Genomic DNA, 21,092 nt, shown 5'->3' with positions numbered 1-21,092 from the left:
ATCGCCCTCACTCTCATCTATCTATCGCCCTCACTCTATCTATCTATCGCCCTCCCTCTATCTATCGATCGCCCTCACTCTATCTATCTATCGCCCTCACTCTATCTATCGCCCTCTCTCACTCTATCTATCTATCGCCCTCACTCTATCTATCGCCCTCTCTCACTCTATCTATCTATCGCCCTCACTCTCATCTATCTATCGCCCTCACTCTCATCTATCTATCGCCCTCACTCTATCTATCGCCCTCACTCTATCTATCTATCGCCCTCACTCTATCTATCTATCGCCCTCACTCTATCTATCTATCGCCCTCACTCTATCTATCTATCGCCCTCACTCTATCTATCTATCGCCCTCACTCTCATCTATCTATCGCCCTCACTCTCATCTATCTATCGCTCTCACTCTCATCTATCTATCGCCCTCACTCTCATCTATCTATCGCCCTCACTCTATCTATCGCCCTCACTCTATCTATCGCCCTCACTCTATCTATCGCCCTCACTCTATCTATCGCCCTCACTCTATCTATCGCCCTCACTCTATCTATCTATCGCCCTCACTCTCATCTATCTATCGCCCTCACTCTCATCTATCTATCGCCCTCACTCTATCTATCTATCGCCCTCACTCTATCTATCGCCCTCACTCTATCTATCGCCCTCACTCTATCTATCTATCGCCCTCACTCTATCTATCGCCCTCACTCTATCTATCTATCGCCCTCACTCTATCTATCGCCCTCTCTCACTCTATCTATCTATCGCCCTCACTCTCATCTATCTATCGCCCTCACTCTCATCTATCTATCGCCCTCACTCTATCTATCTATCGCCCTCACTCTATCTATCTATCGCCCTCACTCTATCTATCGCCCTCACTCTATCTATCTATCGCCCTCACTCTATCTATCTATCGCCCTCACTCTATCTATCGCCCTCACTCTATCTATCGCCCTCACTCTATCTATCGCCCTCACTCTATCTATCTATCGCCCTCACTCTATCTATCTATCGCCCTCTATCTATCGCCCTCTCTCACTCTATCTATCTATCGCCCTCACTCTATCTATCTATCGCCCTCACTCTATCTATCTATCGCCCTCACTCTATCTATCTATCGCCCTCACTCTTATCTATCTATCGCCCTCACTCTTATCTATCTATCGCCCTCACTCTTATCTATCTATCGCCCTCTCTCACTCTATCTATCGCCCTCTCTCACTCTATCTATCGCCCTCTCTCACTCTATCTATCTATCGCCCTCTCTCACTCTATCTATCTATCGCCCTCACTCTATCTATCGCCCTCACTCTATCCCCCTCACTCTATCTATCGCCCTCACTCTCATCTATCTATCGCCCTCACTCTCATCTATCTATCGCCCTCACTCTCATCTATCTATCGCCCTCACTCTATCTATCGCCCTCACTCTATCTATCGCCCTCACTCTATCTATCGCCCTCACTCTCATCTATCTATCGCCCTCACTCTATCGCCCTCACTCTATCTATCGCCCTCACTCTATCTATCGCCCTCACTCTATCTATCTATCGCCCTCACTCTATCTATCTATCGCCCTCACTCTATCTATCTATCGCCCTCACTCTATCTATCTATCGCCCTCACTCTATCTATCTATCGCCCTCACTCTTATCTATCTATCGCCCTCACTCTTATCTATCTATCGCCCTCTCTCACTCTATCTATCGCCCTCTCTCACTCTATCTATCGCCCTCTCTCACTCTATCTATCTATCGCCCTCTCTCACTCTATCTATCTATCGCCCTCACTCTATCTATCGCCCTCACTCTATCCCCCTCACTCTATCTATCGCCCTCACTCTCATCTATCTATCGCCCTCACTCTCATCTATCTATCGCCCTCACTCTCATCTATCTATCGCCCTCACTCTATCTATCGCCCTCACTCTATCTATCGCCCTCACTCTATCTATCGCCCTCACTCTCATCTATCTATCGCCCTCACTCTATCGCCCTCACTCTATCTATCGCCCTCACTCTATCTATCGCCCTCACTCTATCTATCTATCGCCCTCACTCTATCTATCTATCGCCCTCACTCTATCTATCTATCGCCCTCACTCTTATCTATCTATCGCCCTCACTCTTATCTATCTATCGCCCTCACTCTATCTATCTATCGCCCTCACTCTATCTATCTATCGCCCTCACTCTATCTATCTATCGCCCTCACTCTATCTATCTATCGCCCTCACTCTATCTATCTATCGCCCTCACTCTATCTATCTATCGCCCTCACTCTATCTATCTATCGCCCTCACTCTCATCTATCTATCGCCCTCACTCTCATCTATCTATCGCCCTCACTCTATCTATCGCCCTCACTCTATCTATCGCCCTCACTCTATCTATCGCCCTCACTCTCATCTATCTATCGCCCTCACTCTATCTATCGCCCTCACTCTATCTATCGCCCTCACTCTATCTATCGCCCTCACTCTATCTATCGCCCTCACTCTATCTATCTATCGCCCTCACTCTATCTATCTATCGCCCTCACTCTTATCTATCTATCGCCCTCACTCTTATCTATCTATCGCCCTCACTCTATCTATCTATCGCCCTCACTCTATCTATCTATCGCCCTCACTCTATCTATCTATCGCCCTCACTCTATCTATCTATCGCCCTCACTCTATCTATCTATCGCCCTCACTCTATCTATCTATCGCCCTCACTCTATCTATCTATCGCCCTCACTCTTATCTATCTATCGCCCTCACTCTATCTATCTATCGCCCTCACTCTATCTATCTATCGCCCTCACTCTATCTATCTATCGCCCTCACTCTATCTATCTATCGCCCTCTCTCACTCTATCTATCGCCCTCTCTCACTCTATCTATCGCCCTCTCTCACTCTATCTATCTATCGCCCTCTCTCTCTATCTATCGCCCTCACTCATCTATCTATCGCCCTCACTTTATCTATCAATCGCCCTCACTCTATCAATCGCCCTCACTCTATCAATCGCCCTCACTCTATCAATCGCCCTCACTCTATCAATCGCCCTCACTCTATCAATCGCCCTCACTCTATCAATCGCCCTCACTCTATCAATCGCCCTCACTCTATCAATCGCCCTCACTCTATCAATCGCCCTCACTCTATCAATCGCCCTCACTCTATCAATCGCCCTCACTCTATCAATCGCCCTCACTCTATCAATCGCCCTCACTCTATCAATCGCCCTCACTCTATCAATCGCCCTCACTCTATCAATCGCCCTCACTCTATCAATCGCCCTCACTCTATCTATCGCCCTCACTCTATCGCCCTCACTCTATCTATCGCCCTCTCTCACTCTATCGATCTATTGCCCTCACTCTATCGATCTATTGCCCTCACTCTATCGATCTATCGCCCTCACTCTATCGATCTATCGCCCTCCCTCTATCTATATATCCATCTATCGCCCTCACTCTATCTATATATCCATCTATCGCCCTCACTCTATCTATATATCCATCTATCGCCCTCGCTTCAGGTTACAGTAAATCTAAGCTAATTGTGCCATTTCTTTTCACCAGTAATCGTGTCACTGTGATGTGCTTTGAAACTGAAAATAATCTCAGTACTAATCTCAGTACTAAGTACACCGGCCTGCTAGGAAGCACCCATACCATTTTATTACAATTGTTTATTTTTAAATTTAAAATTGTAATTGCGTATGTGTCCGACACGTTAAGGAAATGGCAGATTTTCCTATATTTGTGTCATGCTTGCAATAACCATTAAAAGGTCCCCCACACCTTTCGGCTTTGTCTAATCTTGTTGAAACTGCTGTTAGCCAGAACAATGTTTATCAGGGACTGCCCTCTGCATCATGTGTCTGGCTAGGACAGCTCCTTCCTGAGTGTCGAGTTATAATTTATACCAATATTACAGTGAAAATAATCATGTGATATAATTTCCGGTGAAGTAGTTGCAGAGTGCCCACACTCATTAAGACGGTAAACTCGGACGAAGGCTGTTGGACACTGTGCACAGCTGTTTTAAGGATACCTGTTCTGATGGCCGTTGTTTGTTTACTTTATTAGCTTGTTGGAACTGCTGGCAGTCGCCTTCATTGTGAATACAACCTGAATGGAGCGCAAATATCTTTCCTGGGTATCGGTGCAGTGCATACCTGCTAACTCACACGGTGCCACTGTGTGGCGCACGATAGCGACTCCCTTCACATGGGCTCCCGGTGAGGAGCTAATATCACAAGTGGCAGGGAAAACAGCTGGAAATCACTGTAAATAATGGATTTCCAGCTCATTTTCTTAGCCTTCGAACTGTGATGTCTATTGGGGGTGAAAAACACCCTAGGACATCAACATCAGCCTCAGCAAGCTTTTATTTTGGATGGTTGATCTTTGCGGCAGGGTGGGGTTTGAAGGTGCCTCGTAGGTACTTCTTAGCACGAGACCCCACCCCTTCCCAAGACTGTGAGATTGTTCTTTAAGTTGGCAGGTATGGCAGTGGTCCAAAAAGTCCATGAAACTAAGACTTGAGATATACATCTGCCCCTATGGTTTTCATCCTCAATTTCCCGTTTTCCTTCAGCGGGGCAGACATTTTCACAGTTGTGCGATAGGCCCTCCGTAGGCCATCAGTGACTAGCACTGGTGTGCATACCTGCCAACTGGTTGTACAATCTCACCGTGCAAGGATGAGGGTGGGGCTTTGAAAGGGGCTGGGCCTGGTGCAGAGAAGTACCTATGTGGCACTTTGAGCCCCGCCCTCTAGCCCCCTCCTTACAAAAAAAAAAAAGCTTGCTGAGGCTCATGATGTCCTGGGGTGTTTTCAACCAACTAAATTGACATCGACAGTTCAAAGCCTCAGAAAACAAGCTGGAAATGCACTGTTTATGGTGTTTTTCAGCTCTTTTTCCCTGCCACCGTGTGATATCGGCTCCTCGCCGGGAGAGACTGTGTGATAGGAGCCAATTGTGTCACACAGTGGCACCGTTTGAGGACGCAGGTATGGGTGGGTGTTGTAGGAGAGTAGGGTCTGCAATCCTATGATCACCCCAGATTTTTGCTTTTTGCTTCACTGGTTTACAACTTCTCTGGCTGTGGGCCTGCTAATCAGACCCACAGCCTTGCTGTTCTCTCACTAAATTGACACGTGTACCTTAGGTGCATTTACCAACTGGTAATGGGCCACCTTATCAGACCCTGTAACTCAGGGCATAGGTGTACCCAGGGCCTACCAGGGCTGCAGCATGTATTATGCCACCCCTGGCTGGCCATCTAAATCTGACACAACTGGCTGCACGACAGCTGGGGCAAAGTGGTGTAATCACCCTTTGCTGTAGATATAGTATGCCTATATCTAACCCTAAAATGGACACACAGATTCCTATCAGTCACTCCTATGGCAGGCCTTAACAATCCTGAAGGCAGAGTGCGTGGAATCATGTGAGATGGTGCTCTGGCATGAGCTGAGCCCGTCTGCAGCTTGCGGAACCAAGTCCTAATAGCTGTTCTATGATAACGCGTACCATATACTCTTAAGTACATTATAATCCTCGCGGTTATTTGCTATCTTTGGTATCGCTTTATCAAAACATGTCGAGTAAGGTGTCATACGAATTGGAATACTAACCCCTCGCCAATTCTGGCGACGGGGTTAGCATTCCACCCTTCTAGAGGGACACGACATGTATGTAACTGTGAACCCCGGTTAAAGTTAACTCGAGCCTCAGCATCACAAAATGGATGCTGCCACCACAGACACAAGTCTGACCTCCTGCTGCTGGGAGTCCTTCCAGCGAGGAGAGCTTGGACAAAGGGTTTCCTGTCAGGGGGGGTGCTAGCACCGACCCAGACAGGGTTTTGTGTGTCCTAGGTAGGCAGGGCTGAATAGGAAGGTGACTGCAAGTGGCACCCCGGTGCTCACTATGCATCTGCCAGTCTGAACCGATTCCAGGGGCACACCAGCCCCTGAGCTGGGGAAAGTCCGGCATGGGAGAGGGGTGTAACCACCCCACTTCCTGGTCCCACCTATGGGCAGGACCTAGTCCCGTACCAGCCCCTTTCTTTAGTATAAAGGTGGGAGCGGGGACCCCTTCCAAATTAGATAATTCCGAATCTTGATGACTTTCCGCGAAAGAACTCTTGAACCTTTCAGAAGACTCTCCCTTGTGGCTAAGGAGTAGCCACCCTGCTCCCGCAGGCACCATCCAAGCATCGCGGTTTGCTGTAAGTCTCTCCTCCGGATCAAGACTGCCCAGCTCGACTAGAACCGGCTTCCTTGGCACCTCTGACCTCTACCTGCATCATCAGCTCAGCTGAGATTCGTGGGTGTGACGAGACCTCGAGGGACCGGCCATCTTCAGGACTGCATGACGCTTGCCCAGCACGACCGCCGAGGGATCCTTGAGTGAGTGCTTTGGGGTGTGAGAAGCCCTAACCCTGAGCAGCTCCAGCACCGAAGTCCAGCCCCCCAGCATCCACGAGATCTGCGTGGGGCCCTTCTGCTCTTTGCTGCTCACCGCGTTGTCTGGCTACTTGCCTGCTGGCTTGTGGCCTTCCCGACGACGAACGACGACATTTCCAACGCTGGTCTGGTTGCTCCAGACTGGCCCTCGCTCCCCTCCAACAGAGGAGCACCCCGGACCCTCCTGGTCCACTCCAGACGCCATTTTAAGTCCACCGCGTGGGCTTGCATTTGCCAAGACTTGTTGCCCCAATCCTGGGTCCAGCGACGTCAACAGCAGATACCATCGTGGGACAGCTCTCACCTCCATCCTGGTCGCCGACAACGCCTCCTGGTCCGTGAGACTGCAGAGCCCAGCGTCGCCCACTCACCTGGTCGAGGTGAATTCATCCGGTGCCATCCTGGTGCCCATCTAATCACTGGCTAGTGATTCAGAACTTGGTCCCCTCTGCTTACAGGTGTCTTCCATCTTCGATCCAGGCTTGGATCACTCCGAACTTAATCACTGGTCGCCTGCCAGCAACTTCTTCTTTCAGGCTCCATAGACTGCAACGAGGATTCCCGGCGTCTTTCCAGACATATGCATCCGCAGCCCCTGGGCTAGGTAACCTCGGCACTTCGGTGCTCCAGCATAGTCTAACTATCCATAGGTCCAGATCCTTTTTCGTTTCAGCTCTACCTAGTCGGATTCGTCCGATAACACTAACTTTACGAAATCTAGCATCCATACACTTTGTCCCGCATCCCGCGTGAGAGTGCACACACTGCACCCGATCTCCCTAGGCCTCCTGCTAGTAATCTGAAGGTTCAGTAGTCCAGTCCTAGCGATCCTAAAGCCTATTAGAGTAGTACTTACCTGCTAGTAATTTTGCATTCCACTTTTAGAGTATATGGTTTTTCGTGCCCCTCGGGCATTTGTGTAAATTGTGCGACTTTCAGTATTTCCTTAAGAGCTTTGTATTGTGCTTAGCGCCCTGTCCGCATAAAGAGTCCAGGGCTGTTGTGTTCTAAATAAATATACTTTATTTTCATAACACTTGTGTGGTGTCCTTTCACTTGGTGTTCAAGGGGTATATGTGATAGTATAACAGCTGGCTTAACACGCCCTCTAGAGTTTTAGCCTAAAGACTGCTCTTGTCCATGCTACTAGGATAGCTGGTCTAACGGTTGACTTACAACCAATCATCAATAAGGGTCGTTTGGAATGATACACAGTGATCACTAGAATAGTGAGCACTACATATCAGGCCAACTTCTCACAGGTGTATTGCGCGCCTCCTCAATAAACCGCACCCAACTGATGCTCTTACAGCGCCTAGCCCCTTTGCTTCCAAGTGTGTGCTCATGCTGCAAGACTGGGAATGAAGCGGTCTGAGATGTGAACCTGTACAAATTGGTGGTGCTTTATTTTGTCGGCGAATCCTGTCTGTGAGGGTCCAAAAGATTATCATTTTGGGGTAGTTACATTAATTGTCTCTGTTTAGAAGACTTCACCTCTGGCAATGCTGAGAAGTCCTCTATGTAAATGTCCTCTGTTTACATTTCATCACATTTCTGTAGAGCTCTTTACATATGCAATTGCAGTTTTTTTTAGATACATAAATTGAAGAGCTGTGATGTGAACCGGATGAAATAGGTTGTTTAGTGCTGATGCCACAGCTAAAATTTAGGCCGTATCTGGAAACCAGTAATCCATGCGCAGCCATCACCCCCACTGTGCGCGTATGTCGCTTGCCTATGACAGCAAGGCCCCAAGAGTTTCCTAATACATGTAGAGAGACAGCATGCACCCACCTCTGAGGTAGAGAGTATGTATGGACAGATTGTCTGGTAAAGAAATGGTACTAAACAGCTAATACATTCTCCTTCGCAGTTTCAGGTAAAGATAATAATGATTAATTTCATGCTTCAAATGTATTATTTGTGTCTTTTTTTTTATCCCCAGAATGAAACCAAGCCAGTCCAAATGATGTTTAGAAAGGGAGAATATCCCATGACCTATATCGGAGAACAACAGACTAGGATCATCGCGCTGCCTTATGAAGACAAAGAGCTGAGCATGATTGTAATGCTTCCCGATAACATCAACGACGATTCCACTGGCTTGGAAAAGGTAAGAAATTACAGTTGTGCCAAAGTGAATAGGCTGGACTAGCAACATGGAGCTGGCATGGCAGATGCATTGACAACACTTTTCTTTCAATGTGTATTTCTTAGTTACACCTCATTATACCTTCATGTTAATATGCAAAAATGGCACTTTTCAAAATGGTGCTCTTGCTCACAAGGAGCGTTTCTTGATTTATTAAGAGCAAATTGGACCCGTGACTGAGTGTTCTTGATGCACCATTTCAAGCAGGAGCAGACCTTGATATTACTGCACTCCGATGCCTTTTTAACACCAGATGGAAACGTGTAAAACCATGTATACTTTAGTAAAATAAACTGCATCGGTTACACAGTGTTACTTTATTAGTATATTACTGCAGGTGGGGCGGTCCTAATGTTGGCACATTAACTATATGGTTCAAGGAAGTTGGCTCTTCAGGGTTTAATGTATCCCACTTGTACAAATAACCTCTGTGTACCAGCCATGGAGCAGTCTATTTAACAGTTTGAGTCAACCTTACAAGAAACCATGCTGGGCAGAAAGGATGCCAGACTCGACCCTACTTACCTGCCTGAGCTTAGCAGGGTGGTCAGCCATCTAAAACTGAAATCGGGGGACAACACCACAAAGTAGAAGGTTTCTGGAGTATAAGGGGATATCCGGCCTTTGTTATGGAGAGCAGGCAATACTGTGTGAGTGTGTGTGTGTGTGTGCTCCCTCTGCTTTCTGCAGAGCTTAGTGTTCTGTAGTTTAGACCTAATGTGCTTCCACCTGCCTTCTGGATTTCTCACTCTGGAGCAACCATGCACGAAGGCAACCCACTCGCATCCCCAGAGGTATCGTATATGTAGGATGGTTTTGTTCTGTGCCATCTATGTAGTGAAATTAATTCCTGAGAGTAAATGTTATCTTATATTGCTAATACCCTAGGTTGCTGTCTGTCATGGCTCACAGTTTCCTATCTTAATGAACTCTATAGGTCTTATATTAAAGATCTTTGAAGCAACTCCCAGCTTTCTTTGGACTGTAGTGGATCATTTCAGTATCACCCACCAATGTGCATGAGGGTGAAGTTTTCATAAGGTAGAACACCAAGTGAATGATGTCCACAGGATTGGGTCTAGAGGATCTAATCTATCCTTCGCATCAATGTCTGCTTGCAATCTAGAGTAACATCTAATTGGCACATGGATAAGAAAAGCCGTGCAGCTGGTCAAACGCGCTTTCATATTACACCATCCCTGTAACACATTCCAAGGAGAATGGAAATCTGACATAAAGCAAATCACACACAGTGGAGAACTCATTGTATGATTTGTATCAAAAGAAACAGTTCAAGTTTCCAAAACAAATAAATGTATCCATTCTTTTAGGCCCAACTTTCAAATCATGGTCGCTAGGTCATTTCCTTTAATCAAGACAACTAAAAATTTGGTCTTGTTATGCTTTATAAGGTGACAACACTATGCAATGATAGTGTGAAATGGATTTAACATGAATTTCTTCCTTCAAGAGCAGCTAATGCAAATTGGGAATATATCCTCCATGAACCCCCACCCTAAATTGTTAAATACCCTCAGAATCAATAAAAGTGATCCAAATCCACAGAATTTTTATTTAATCTGAGACATTGGCATTGGTGAGGGGGGTCTCTTGTTTCTTTAGCTGAAAATAGATAGATGCGTGTGTCCTCGATGGTACCCTGTGCGAGAGAGTAGGTGTACCTGAAGCAGGTATAATGAGTCCGGCCTGCCCTGTTGCATGATGGCTAAGAAGGGAGATGGTGGTGCAGCTTAACCCTGTGAACATTAAGGGACTGGAGACAGTTGTGTGTGAACTGGGTAGATCGCAACAGACCACTGGGGGTCTGGAACAAGGCTGCGTGCTGGCACCCCTACTTTTCAATCTATACACAGCTGACCTGGGAAAAGCCCAGACCACCAGTTGCCTTGCTCCACCCTGTCTAAGCCACAAACCCCCTTCACATTCCCCAAAACACAGACGTAGTCATTATGGACAACACCAAAGTGGGGATCCAACGAGCACTGATCCGACTACAGTAATACAGCATCACAAATTCTCTTACCATCAATCCAGACAAGATGAAAATACTTGTAGTCGGCCGTTATAAAAATAAAAAAAACAAATGTCATGCACTATGGGCCCACGACATCACATCAGCCCTCAAATCTAAATATCAAGGGGTGTGGTTCATGTGTTCCGCTAAACCTTCAGCTCATAAAAATGCTCTGAAAAAGAAATCCACTGCAATCACTTATGGCTTAATTGGGTTTAATAACAACCTAACCTGCCCGTCTGCAGAAGGAGTAAAAAAAGTAATTCAAGCATCCCTCCTCCCAGCGCGCAAATATGGGCACCAAGCTTTTCCTGGAGCCTGCTCTGACATCCTGGAGCAGACTCAGTGAGTGGGCTACAAAAAAGACTTCCAATTACCGAAACACCTACTCAGGGCAAGACTCAGACTGGAATTTGGTCTGGTAAAACAAGATCTGTATCCTAAAGGCTCTGGAAAATTCCCTAAAGGCCTGCCTTAGACATATTTTTTTAGCAAAACGGGCTTACCATGGAAAAAACAGCTTAAAAGAGCTCCAGCGACCACAGAGATAAATCAATCAACATTAGCACTAACTTCCATTTCCTACACAACTTGGAAAAAGACTATAATCTGACAAGTGCAACTGGCTTCATTGCAGCAAGATCTGGCTTCATTAAAATCAACCTCCATCTTGTAGTGTAGTTCCTATTTTCCCTATAGGCCCTGCGCATTGGAATAACATAAACAGTAGTATAGACGTAGAAGTGCGGTCTTCCAGGTCTCTACTGACTATGCTAAACTTAATTGGGTTTGTACCAACTAGCTCAGAGGTCACTGGAAACTTTCTTGACTGAATAGGAAGTGATCAGCTTCCCTGGTACAGACAAGAAGGGATTCAGTTTTCCAACAACCGCATAAACATGACAACTTTGCTCCTTAGAATAAGAGTCAATCTCTAGAGTCGTGTGAAACAATAGACAGTTATTTTACTCAGTCAGTTGTGCAGATTACTTTCACCAAGATGCAGAGAATGGAGAGACAGGCGTTTTCAATAAAAGGTATTATTTATTGAACAGTCTTTCTTCTCGTGCAAGAGAAATGAATTGCCACTTACTGTAAAAACATTGATATGGGTTCTTAGCCATACAATGGTTAAAATGAATAAAATATATACATTCATATATACATTTGACTAACGTACTCAACTGGTGCTTCTAACTACGCCTACCCCAGTGTACCTGACCTAAGCCTAATTCTTGGGAAGGAGTAAGTAAGTAGCAGTTTTAGTTAAATGGTTTTGCCAAGGTTTGCTTCAAGAATTATCTCTAAGGGTTTAGACAACACCATACCTCTGAAATAGAATGTTGGAGGTCTTGTATCTCCTTCCAGGACTCGATATCCCAGTCACTCGCAAGAGTAGGCTGGAAACGCCGGAGCTGGATTTTCTCGGCAAGAGAAAAGACAGCGTCTCTCTCAGCGCGTCAAGGAGGAGGAGGGGCAGCGTCCGTGGGCTGCTTGCATCTGCTGGGCTCTGCAAGGGACAGCTGTTCTGCTCCTGTGTTCACCACACCATCGCTATCATCGATGTCGTCGCGTTTGCTTAAGGCAACGTTGGTAATATTTATACCTGAAAGGTGCCTTGTTTGACGTAAGTTTTTGGACATAAGACGTCAATAAAGATGTCACTAGGAAGTGATCGTCTCGGTGCTCATTAGAGTTCTATTACTAATCAAAACATAGCAAGCGGGGCTTTCCCAGGTTGCTGAGTTTTTATCTTGTTGAAGAACTCTGAGTGTAATCTAGGAATCTTAGATAGTGGCTTCTGCTGTGTCATGTACTGTAATGAGCTGCAGAGGCGAGTTTCAGAAATATGGCTGAAATATGGCTCTGATCGTTTATGCCATTAAAGGGGAATGAATGGATTATAGCCGTATAGGGGCATAAGGTCACAGTATTGATCGGGGTCCTAGATTAGAACACGACAATCTTGGCCTTGTTAAACTCTTCTTATCTGGTATCCAAGCCCCAGCCTTCTATTTATGCTTCCCTTAACTGCAAAACTCAGAGCGATTATGTGCATGCGAATGCTGGCTTTACAAAATACCGGAATTCAACTGAACCTGGGCTAACCAGAAAAACGGAGGAGCTGTAGATTATGCAACTACAAATGGGAATCATGGTTGCACCTTCTGTTCTGCTGCCATACCATAGCCTGTGAAAGGAGAACTATACTCGGTTAACTATTACTGAGAAATGGAGCACGCATTTGCTTAGAGGCTTTGGCTATATGCTTTTCACACACACATGCCTCCACCTTGGCCCGTTGTGGAAGATTTGTACAAAGACTCAGGGATGCTCTTTATACCCTTCCTGGAACCTCTCAATGCCCCTCCAAACCCAGAAACTGATATTGGACTTTGGTACAAAGATACAGGGAGATAAACAAACCTCTCCACAGCATTGACCATCTTAGGTCATTCAGTATCATAAAAGCGAGCTTGCGGCAGCAGCCTAGAGCAACTTCACAAGATCGGTACCCATTCCCAAGCTAAGAACATCAGCAAGGATAACCCTCAATTGCATTTCATTTACGTACTCCCTTAAAGATTTTAAATGGCACTAGTACTTTTCCCTATTGCTGTGCATTACAATATGCCGCTCCTTTAATCATCTATACACGCTAGGTACAGACCTTACGACTATACAAAGCAATTTTAAGGTTAGAATCAAATGTTTTGTTTCAAACTTCCAAAGCTTTGTGGGTTTGCTTGATGATCTGTGCATCTATTGATAAAACTAAGTCTAAATAATTAATTTTAACAATATTTTTTGGGTGTTTGGGGGTGCTCAAATAACGCTACAATACCCACCCACCAGGGTATAATTTTCCTAGAACTATAAAGTCTAGAACTACAATTCAACACAATGCATCAGAGCACACACGATCGTTGTATCTCAAATCCAACAATAAAGTCAAAAAAGAAGAGAAAGCAATGGGAAATTATTTTTTCTACACAATGTGTTCTAATAGTACTGAACCAGTGTCCTTTCAATTTAATTTTGAGCAAGCTCTTGAATCAAGTCTTTTCGTTCACTTTTATTTCCACTTTCAAAGCACGAAGAGCAACAGCAGCCGACGTACGTTTCACCCCCTGGGCTTTTTCAAGGCTATACTTCGGAAACTTTCATGTCCAATTGGTGCTGGTACCGCCTTGTTATAATAGCCTCCGTATTGTTTGTTGCCGAAAGGTTTACGGATGTAGTTTCACCCAAAAACAGGCTGTAGAAGGTATCCTGCACGAGCGGGTGGTTCGAGAACGTCCCGCCTGGGAAGCTTCATGGACGCACTGGGGCTCACAGATGTGTGGCGACGGCACCACCCGACAGAGCAACAATTCACGTACCACTCTGGGGTACACAACAGTCTAACGAGAATAGATTATTTTTTGGGGTCGGTGGTTAGTCTCCAAAGTGTAGATAGCGTAGACATCAGACCTAGAGGCATCTCTGACCATTCACTGATATTCTTGCAGTACACGCACTACCATCAGACGAGACGCCGCATCTACCCGATACACCCTAGCTATTTACAAGTCCCCAAAATTAAGGCAGTCGCGAGGGTGAAGGACCTATACTTTCAAGAAAATGTTACGACAGCCGACTCCCCAACTGTCCTATGGGAGGCGTATGAAACTGTCCTTAGAGGACAGGCCATCGCCTCAGTCACAGCGCATAAGCGGGAGAGGCAGCTGGAACTGCACTCTTTGGAACTGGAGTTACACACTTCGGAGGCCCAACACACTGAGAATCCAACTCCTGTTACATCCCGCAACCTGCATCTCTCGCAGAGGAGGTACAGAGAGCACCTTAAGGAGCTGACCACACAACACATTGTGGCCACGCGACAAAAAAAATCTACAACGTCTGTGATAAAGCAGGGAAGTTATTTGCCTGGTTAGACAGAAGGACATGGGTGCCAGAGGGATTGCGCGGCTTACCTCAGAGGAGGGACAGGTTTCGATAGACCCGCGACTAATAGTACGCACACTGGTGCGCCACTTTCAAGCGGTTTATTCCTCAGCCTCTGAAATGACAACAGAAGAGGCGCTGACTTATGAGAAGGATCTTGACATGCCTAGGTTGACCTCCAAGGCAGTGGAAGAACTCGAGGCGGACCTAACGGTAGAGGAACTCCAGGTGGCCATCAAGAATTACCGCCCCATCTCGCTCTTCCCGTTTCCAGCCAAAGTCATCGAGAAGACCGTCAACAAGCAGATGGCCGCCTTCCTCGAGACAAATGGATCCCTCGACCCCTCACAGTCCGGCTTCCGAGCCAATCACAGCACCGAGACCGCCCTCATCGCCGCCACCGATGACATCCGAGCCCTGATGGACAACGGAGAAACAGCGGCCCTCATCCTCCTAGACCTCTCCGCGGCATTCAACACTGTCTGCCACCGCACCCTAGTACAGCGCCTCAGCAACGTCGGAATCCAGGACAAGGCGCTGGAATGGATCATCTCCTTACTCGACGGAAGAACACAAAGAGTCCGCCTACCACCGTACAAGTCAGAGGCCTCCGAAGTCATCTGCGGCGTCCCTCAAGGATCCTCTCTGAACCCCACCCTCTTCAACGTCTACATGAGCCCCCTCGCGGCCATCGCACGCCAACACAACCTCAGCATAATCTCCTACGCCGACGACACCCAGCTGATCCTCTCCCTGACCAACGACCCCGCCGCCGCCAGAGCCAACCTGCACGAAGGGATGAAAGAGGTAGCCGAGTGGATGACGACCAGCCGCCTGAAACTGAACTCTGACAAGACGGAGGTCCTCATCCTGGGCTCTTCACCCTCCGCCTGGGACGACTCCTGGTGGACTCCCGCCCTGGGCACCGCACCCAAACCGACAGACCATGCACGCAACCTGGGCTTCATCCTGGACTCCTCCCTCTCCATGACCAGGCAAGTCAACAACGTCTCCTCGGCGTGCTTCAACATCCTACGCATGCTACGGAAGATCTTCTGGTGGATCCCCACCGAGACCAGGAAGACCGTCACCCAGGCCCTCGTCACTAGCCGACTGGACTACGGCAACGCCCTCTACGCCGGTACCACCGCCAAGCTCCAGAAGAGACTCCAGCGGATCCAGAACGCCTCAGCCAGACTCATCCTCGACATCCCACGAACCAGCCACATCTCCGGACATCTGAGAGACCTTCACTGGCTCCCCGTCAACAAAAGAATCACCTTCCGCCTCCTCACCCACGCACACAAAGCCCTACACGACCAAGGCCCGAGCTACCTCAACAGCCGAATCAACTTCTACGCTCCCAAACGCCACCTCCGATCAGCCAACCACGCCCTCGCCGCCGTCCCCCGCATCCGAAGAGCGACTACAGGAGGAAGGTCCTTCTCCTACCTGGCCGCCAAGACCTGGAACTCCCTCCCGACCGACCTGCGCCTGACCCAAGACCACCTCTCCTTCAGGAAGAAGCTGAAGACCTGGCTGTTCGAGCAGTAGCGGCACCCCCCCTCCCCCAGCGCCTTGAGACCCTACGGGTATGTAGTGCGCTCTATAAATGTCATTGATTGATTGATTACTGCAGCCGGGTAAAGCCATGGGGCCAAACGGCATACCCATTGAACTATACAAGAAAAAGGCTGGGACCGTCACCCCTCATTGGCTACAGATGTTTACTGACAGCCTAGAGATGGGCGAGCTACCGCTGGATCAGCGCACAGCTACCATAGTGGCTATACCGAAGCCAGGTAAACCAACCGATATTTTTACCTCCTTCCGCCCTATATTGCTGATTAATGCAGAGGCTAAGATCCACGCAAAACTTCTGGCGACTAGGCTAACACCCCACTTATCGACAATCATTCATCCAGATCAGTCTGGCTTTATGCCCGGCAGGAATACGGCACTCAATCTGAGGTGTCTGCATAGCGGTCTTGCTCGAGCGGAGTGTCTGCGGGAACCGGCGGTGGTGCTGTCTTTAGATGCCCAAATGGCATTTGACATGGTGGAATGGTCCTTTATGTTCGCGGTGCTCCATCACCTGGGCTTTGAGCCAAAATTCACTGCATGGGTTAAGTTACTCTATACCAAACCAATGGCTCATGTCACTGCTAATGGCCACATGTTGGATGACTTCACCCTGGGACGTGGCACGTGACAGGGCTGCCACGTGTCACCGCTACTCTTTGCCCTGGTGCTGGAGCCACTGGCGGCATGTATACGGTGGGAGCCAATGATACCGGGACTCCAGTGGACAGATAGTTGGCAAGACCGTGTCTCCTTATATGCAGATGACGTGCTCCTGTATCTGTCCTCCCTGAGGCGTTCATACTGACCCTTCTTAATATTTGTAGGATTTTTGGAAGGGTGTCCGGCTACACTGTAAACTGGTCTAAATCAGTCATGTATGTGTTACATGGCCCCCCGCCGCTGCTCCCCACGCACTTCCCACTCCGGATTTCGGAGGGCACGTTTAAGAATCTGGGTGTATATATCACTGTTGACCCTACGGACTTCTTTAGGCGGAATCTTCAACCACCGTTGGACCGCCTCAAAAGAGATGTGCACCACTGGGAAACCCTGCCGTTGACTTTGCTGGGAAAAGCGGCTCTTTTTAAGATGTCATTACCTCGCTTTCTGTACATACTGGAGAATATACCGTTCCAGGTTCCGCATCACTACTTTCGGACAATAGCAGCACAGACTGAAACTTTGAAACAAAACTCTGGACCCTTAGACATCCTACACCTCGTAGAAGACTGAAGAATCTCCCTTGTGGTCAAGGAGTGGCCACCCTGTGCAAGCAGGCACCATCAGTGCTCAAAGGTATTCTTTGCCATTGCTCCCGTCGGAGCTCAAACGACAGACCAACAAGACATAGACTCCCAGACTTCCAACAGCCCGATCCACCATCTCAGCGAAGCTGAGACCCGCGAAGGCGACGAGAGACTTGGGACTGGCCATCTTGGAAAGCCAGCGAAGTGCTTCCCGTGCAGCTCCCGAGGCACCCTTGAATCTGTGCATTGGGGATTGAGAAGCCCCAGCCCAGAGCAGCTTGTGCACCAAAGATCACCTCTCCACACTCACCGAGTGCTACGTGGGGCCATTTTGCACTTTTCCTGCTTGACGCATTGTCCGGTCACTTGCCCGTTGGCTAGTGGCCTCTGTGATGACGATCCATCAAAACTACACTGCTGGTTTGGTTGCTCCAGACTGGCCCTAGCTCCCCTGAAAAGGAGCCACTGATCTGACCATCCCGGTCCGATCCAGAATACATCTTCGAGTCCTGCGGGGGTTGCATTTGCCAAGGCTTGGTGACTCCGATTCGAGAACCGACACTGCTGACAGTGTGAGGCTTTGTGGGACAGCTCGTGTTCACCAGCTGGTCATCCTCAATCCTTCCTGGTCCACGTGACAGCCGAGACAAACTACTCAACGGCACCTGATCGCAACCCGACATTGCCTGGTTCGGTCCTGGTTCCATCCTGGTCACTGGCTAGTGACCTAGACTCTGTCCCCTCTGCTTTCAGGTACTCTACATCTTTGATCTACCCTTGGATCCACCCGGACTCTTCTCTCCTGGCCGCCTGCAGCATCTTTTCCTCCAGGCTCCATAGAACTTCACGAAGAAACCCGACTCACTTTGACACCTATGCACCCGCTTCCTGTGGGTGAGGTAACGAGGGTACTCCGGTGCCCCTGTAGTGATTTACATCCGGAGTGTCCTAGTTTCAAGTGGCTAAGTTCTAGTCCAGTCGTAAGTCTCCTAAACCTATAACTTTCTGATTTTTACGCACCATTGACTTGTATGGTAAACGCGGTTGCCTATAGACACTGCACCCGCATCCTGTGGGCGTTCTAAGTCCTAATCCTCATTAGTCCAGTGTAGGCCCAGCGATTCCCAAGGCCCTAGGCCTTACCACTGTTTGTGACGTGGTACTTGTACCACTTTTTTAATTTATGGTTTGAGGGGCCACCCGGCCTAACCATAATTGTGCAGCTTATTATATGTTATATTGAGTTTTGTTTAACGCTTGTGCTTCTGTGCTCATAAAGAATATAGGGGATTATTCTAGAAATAAATACATATATTTTGTAATATATAACTTGTGTAGTGTCCTTTCATTTGGTATTTGAAGGATTGCATATGGTAAAACAGCTGGCTTTACATGCCCTCTTGAGTTTAGCCTAAGACTGCTTTTGTCCATGCTACTCCTAGGATAGCTGGTCCATAAGGTTGACTTACAACCAATCACCATAAGGGTCGTTTGGACTGGTGCAAGGTGCTCACTAGAATTAGTGATCATCATATACCAGGCCAACTTCTCACATTGGTGTGCAGCGGTTGGGATTTGAGCTTGCTGTTTGTTTTACCAATTGTAATCTTTGACAATATCATTTGAAAGATCACATCAAGTACCTTGGGTACATATAAACAAAGCTTAACATACTTAAGTTCTACTGAACCTATTGGTTGTAGACCAAAGGGCTTAGCACACCCTGACTACAACCTCTAGAGAGGTTCAAGTAGGTAAACACATAGTGTAGGTAAGTGCACCACTTACACCTCACTAGTCCTGCCTGGCACAGGTGAACCATCCAGTTCTCTACCTGTGGGTGACCCTCACAAGGCACCATCCAGCTTCAGAGACTTGAGTGCCCTGTGCACTGCAAGGGGGCTGAAAAGGGGTCACAACCCCACCATCCCTATCCTCATAGCAATCCTAGAGAAAGCTGATCTTGAGAAGGAGCCTGAGACAGGTCCTTCAGGTAAGATAGGAGAAGGGACCCCCAGAGAAGATGACACCATTGACACAGGGGCTAGCATTCCTTTTTTTTTTTTTACTTTTCATCCCGTGGTGTTGGGAAGAGGTAGATCATCAAAACATACATTAAACAAGAACATATAGAAAAAAAATTATATAAGCATCATGAGGAAATATCAATAAAAATTAATTAATTAATTTGCAACCCAATTTTCAAATTGTGCCCAGTTCTTAGAGGCGATTAGGCGTCTTCTCTTTCCTCTAAAAGGCTGTACTGAAGTCTCGAGTTTATACCAAGCCAGCATCCTGGCTTTCCAATGACAAAAAGTAGGAGGTTCAGGATTAATCCAAAGCGAAGTAACACACAGTCTAATCATTGCCATTGATATAAAAAGAAAAGCTTGTAAATGTCTTGTTTTTTCCGGAGCCGTAGAGTATTCATAGCCGGTAATTACCATTTCATCAGTTATTTTAACAGAAGTTTGAGTAATCTGCATGAGAAGTTTCAATTTGATTAAAAAAATAGATAACTCCGGACAACTGAAAAACATATGAACAGAATCTGCAGAAGGAAATTTACATCTGGCACAGAATGACCCTTTACCCCCACGAACCACCCCCATTTAACAAGTTTTGCCGGTGTATAATAAAGATTAAACATAGACATATAGCTTTGAGATCGAAGGGTGCCTGATACCAAAACCGATCTGGCTAATGCAAGTGGGTATTTTAGGTCAATAATAGGTACTCCAAATTTTGTCGCCCATTTGTCATTCTGATAATTAATGTCGTCAGGAAGTTGGGATAAAAAAGTTTGATATAAATTGCCAATTTTCATTTTCCTTCTGATAGATTCTACTATAACAAGTTTTTGGAACATTATTGGGTGTTGAGTAAGCTTATTTTCTAGAAAACTTCTCAATTGAAGATATATAAAAAAATGATTAACATGGAGATGAAATTTCTCCTTTAAAAACGAAAAGGAAGCTATTTGGCCTGAATTGGATAGATCCCCTATCTCCCTTACACCGAGAGTTATCCAAATATTTACTACCCCCTCTTGAAAGATCATTGGGAGTAATCTAGAGGCTGTTAATGGGGTATAATACATTATCTTAGAAATGTTAGTGTCGTCGCACTTTTTGCCATATTGAAAATAATGCCCATAGTACCTTAAATTTGTTTTTTTTTTTAAAGTAACTAGGTTCGAGTATACGAGTAAGTACCCCTTTTATAGAATCTCCCAAGGATATTGAATATATTGAAGGAGAAAGATGAGCTGGAAGTTCAGCAACATCCCCTAAAAGAGGGACAGCAAAATGTTGAACCATGGCTGCCCAGTAATAAAATGTTAAGTTTGGGACTGTCCACCCCCCGCGATACTGTGGAAGGCATGTCCATTTATCAGCCCGTCTTGGTTTACGGTATGACCATAAAAATCGTTGGCATATTCTTTCCGCTTTCTTCAAAATTAGAGATGGTATTAATAATGGGATAGATCTAAAAAAAAAAAAAAATTCAGGGAGAACAAGCATTTTGAGGATATTAGATCGGCCAAAGAGCGAGAGGTGTAGATGATCAAGGCGTTCCAATTTGTTATGAAGAGAATCAATAGTAGAAGAATAATTCAAATCTAAGATCTGATCTACATCAGGCGCAATT

At 46.8% G+C, this 21,092-nt stretch overlaps 1 protein-coding gene across 2 annotated transcripts in view; it reads left to right on the top strand.

Annotated features, from left to right (window-relative positions):
- The window catches only part of LOC147722426 (serpin B6-like), a 393,526-nt gene that overhangs the window by 289,967 nt on the left and 82,467 nt on the right, over positions 1-21,092 (top strand). For both annotated transcript variants that reach the window (XM_086964945.1, XM_086964944.1), the window contains exon 6: positions 8,421-8,588. In XM_086964945.1, the coding sequence (XP_086821071.1) occupies positions 8,421-8,588 (168 nt within the window). The remainder of the gene's footprint in view (positions 1-8,420; positions 8,589-21,092) is intronic.

The sequence above is a fragment of the Lissotriton vulgaris genome, chromosome 4_1 (assembly GCF_964263255.1).
Source record: "Lissotriton vulgaris chromosome 4_1, aLisVul1.2, whole genome shotgun sequence".
NCBI classification, from domain to species: domain Eukaryota; kingdom Metazoa; phylum Chordata; class Amphibia; order Caudata; family Salamandridae; genus Lissotriton; species Lissotriton vulgaris.
Note: the sequence above shows the minus strand (reverse complement) of the source record. Positions and strands in the feature narration are given on the sequence as shown.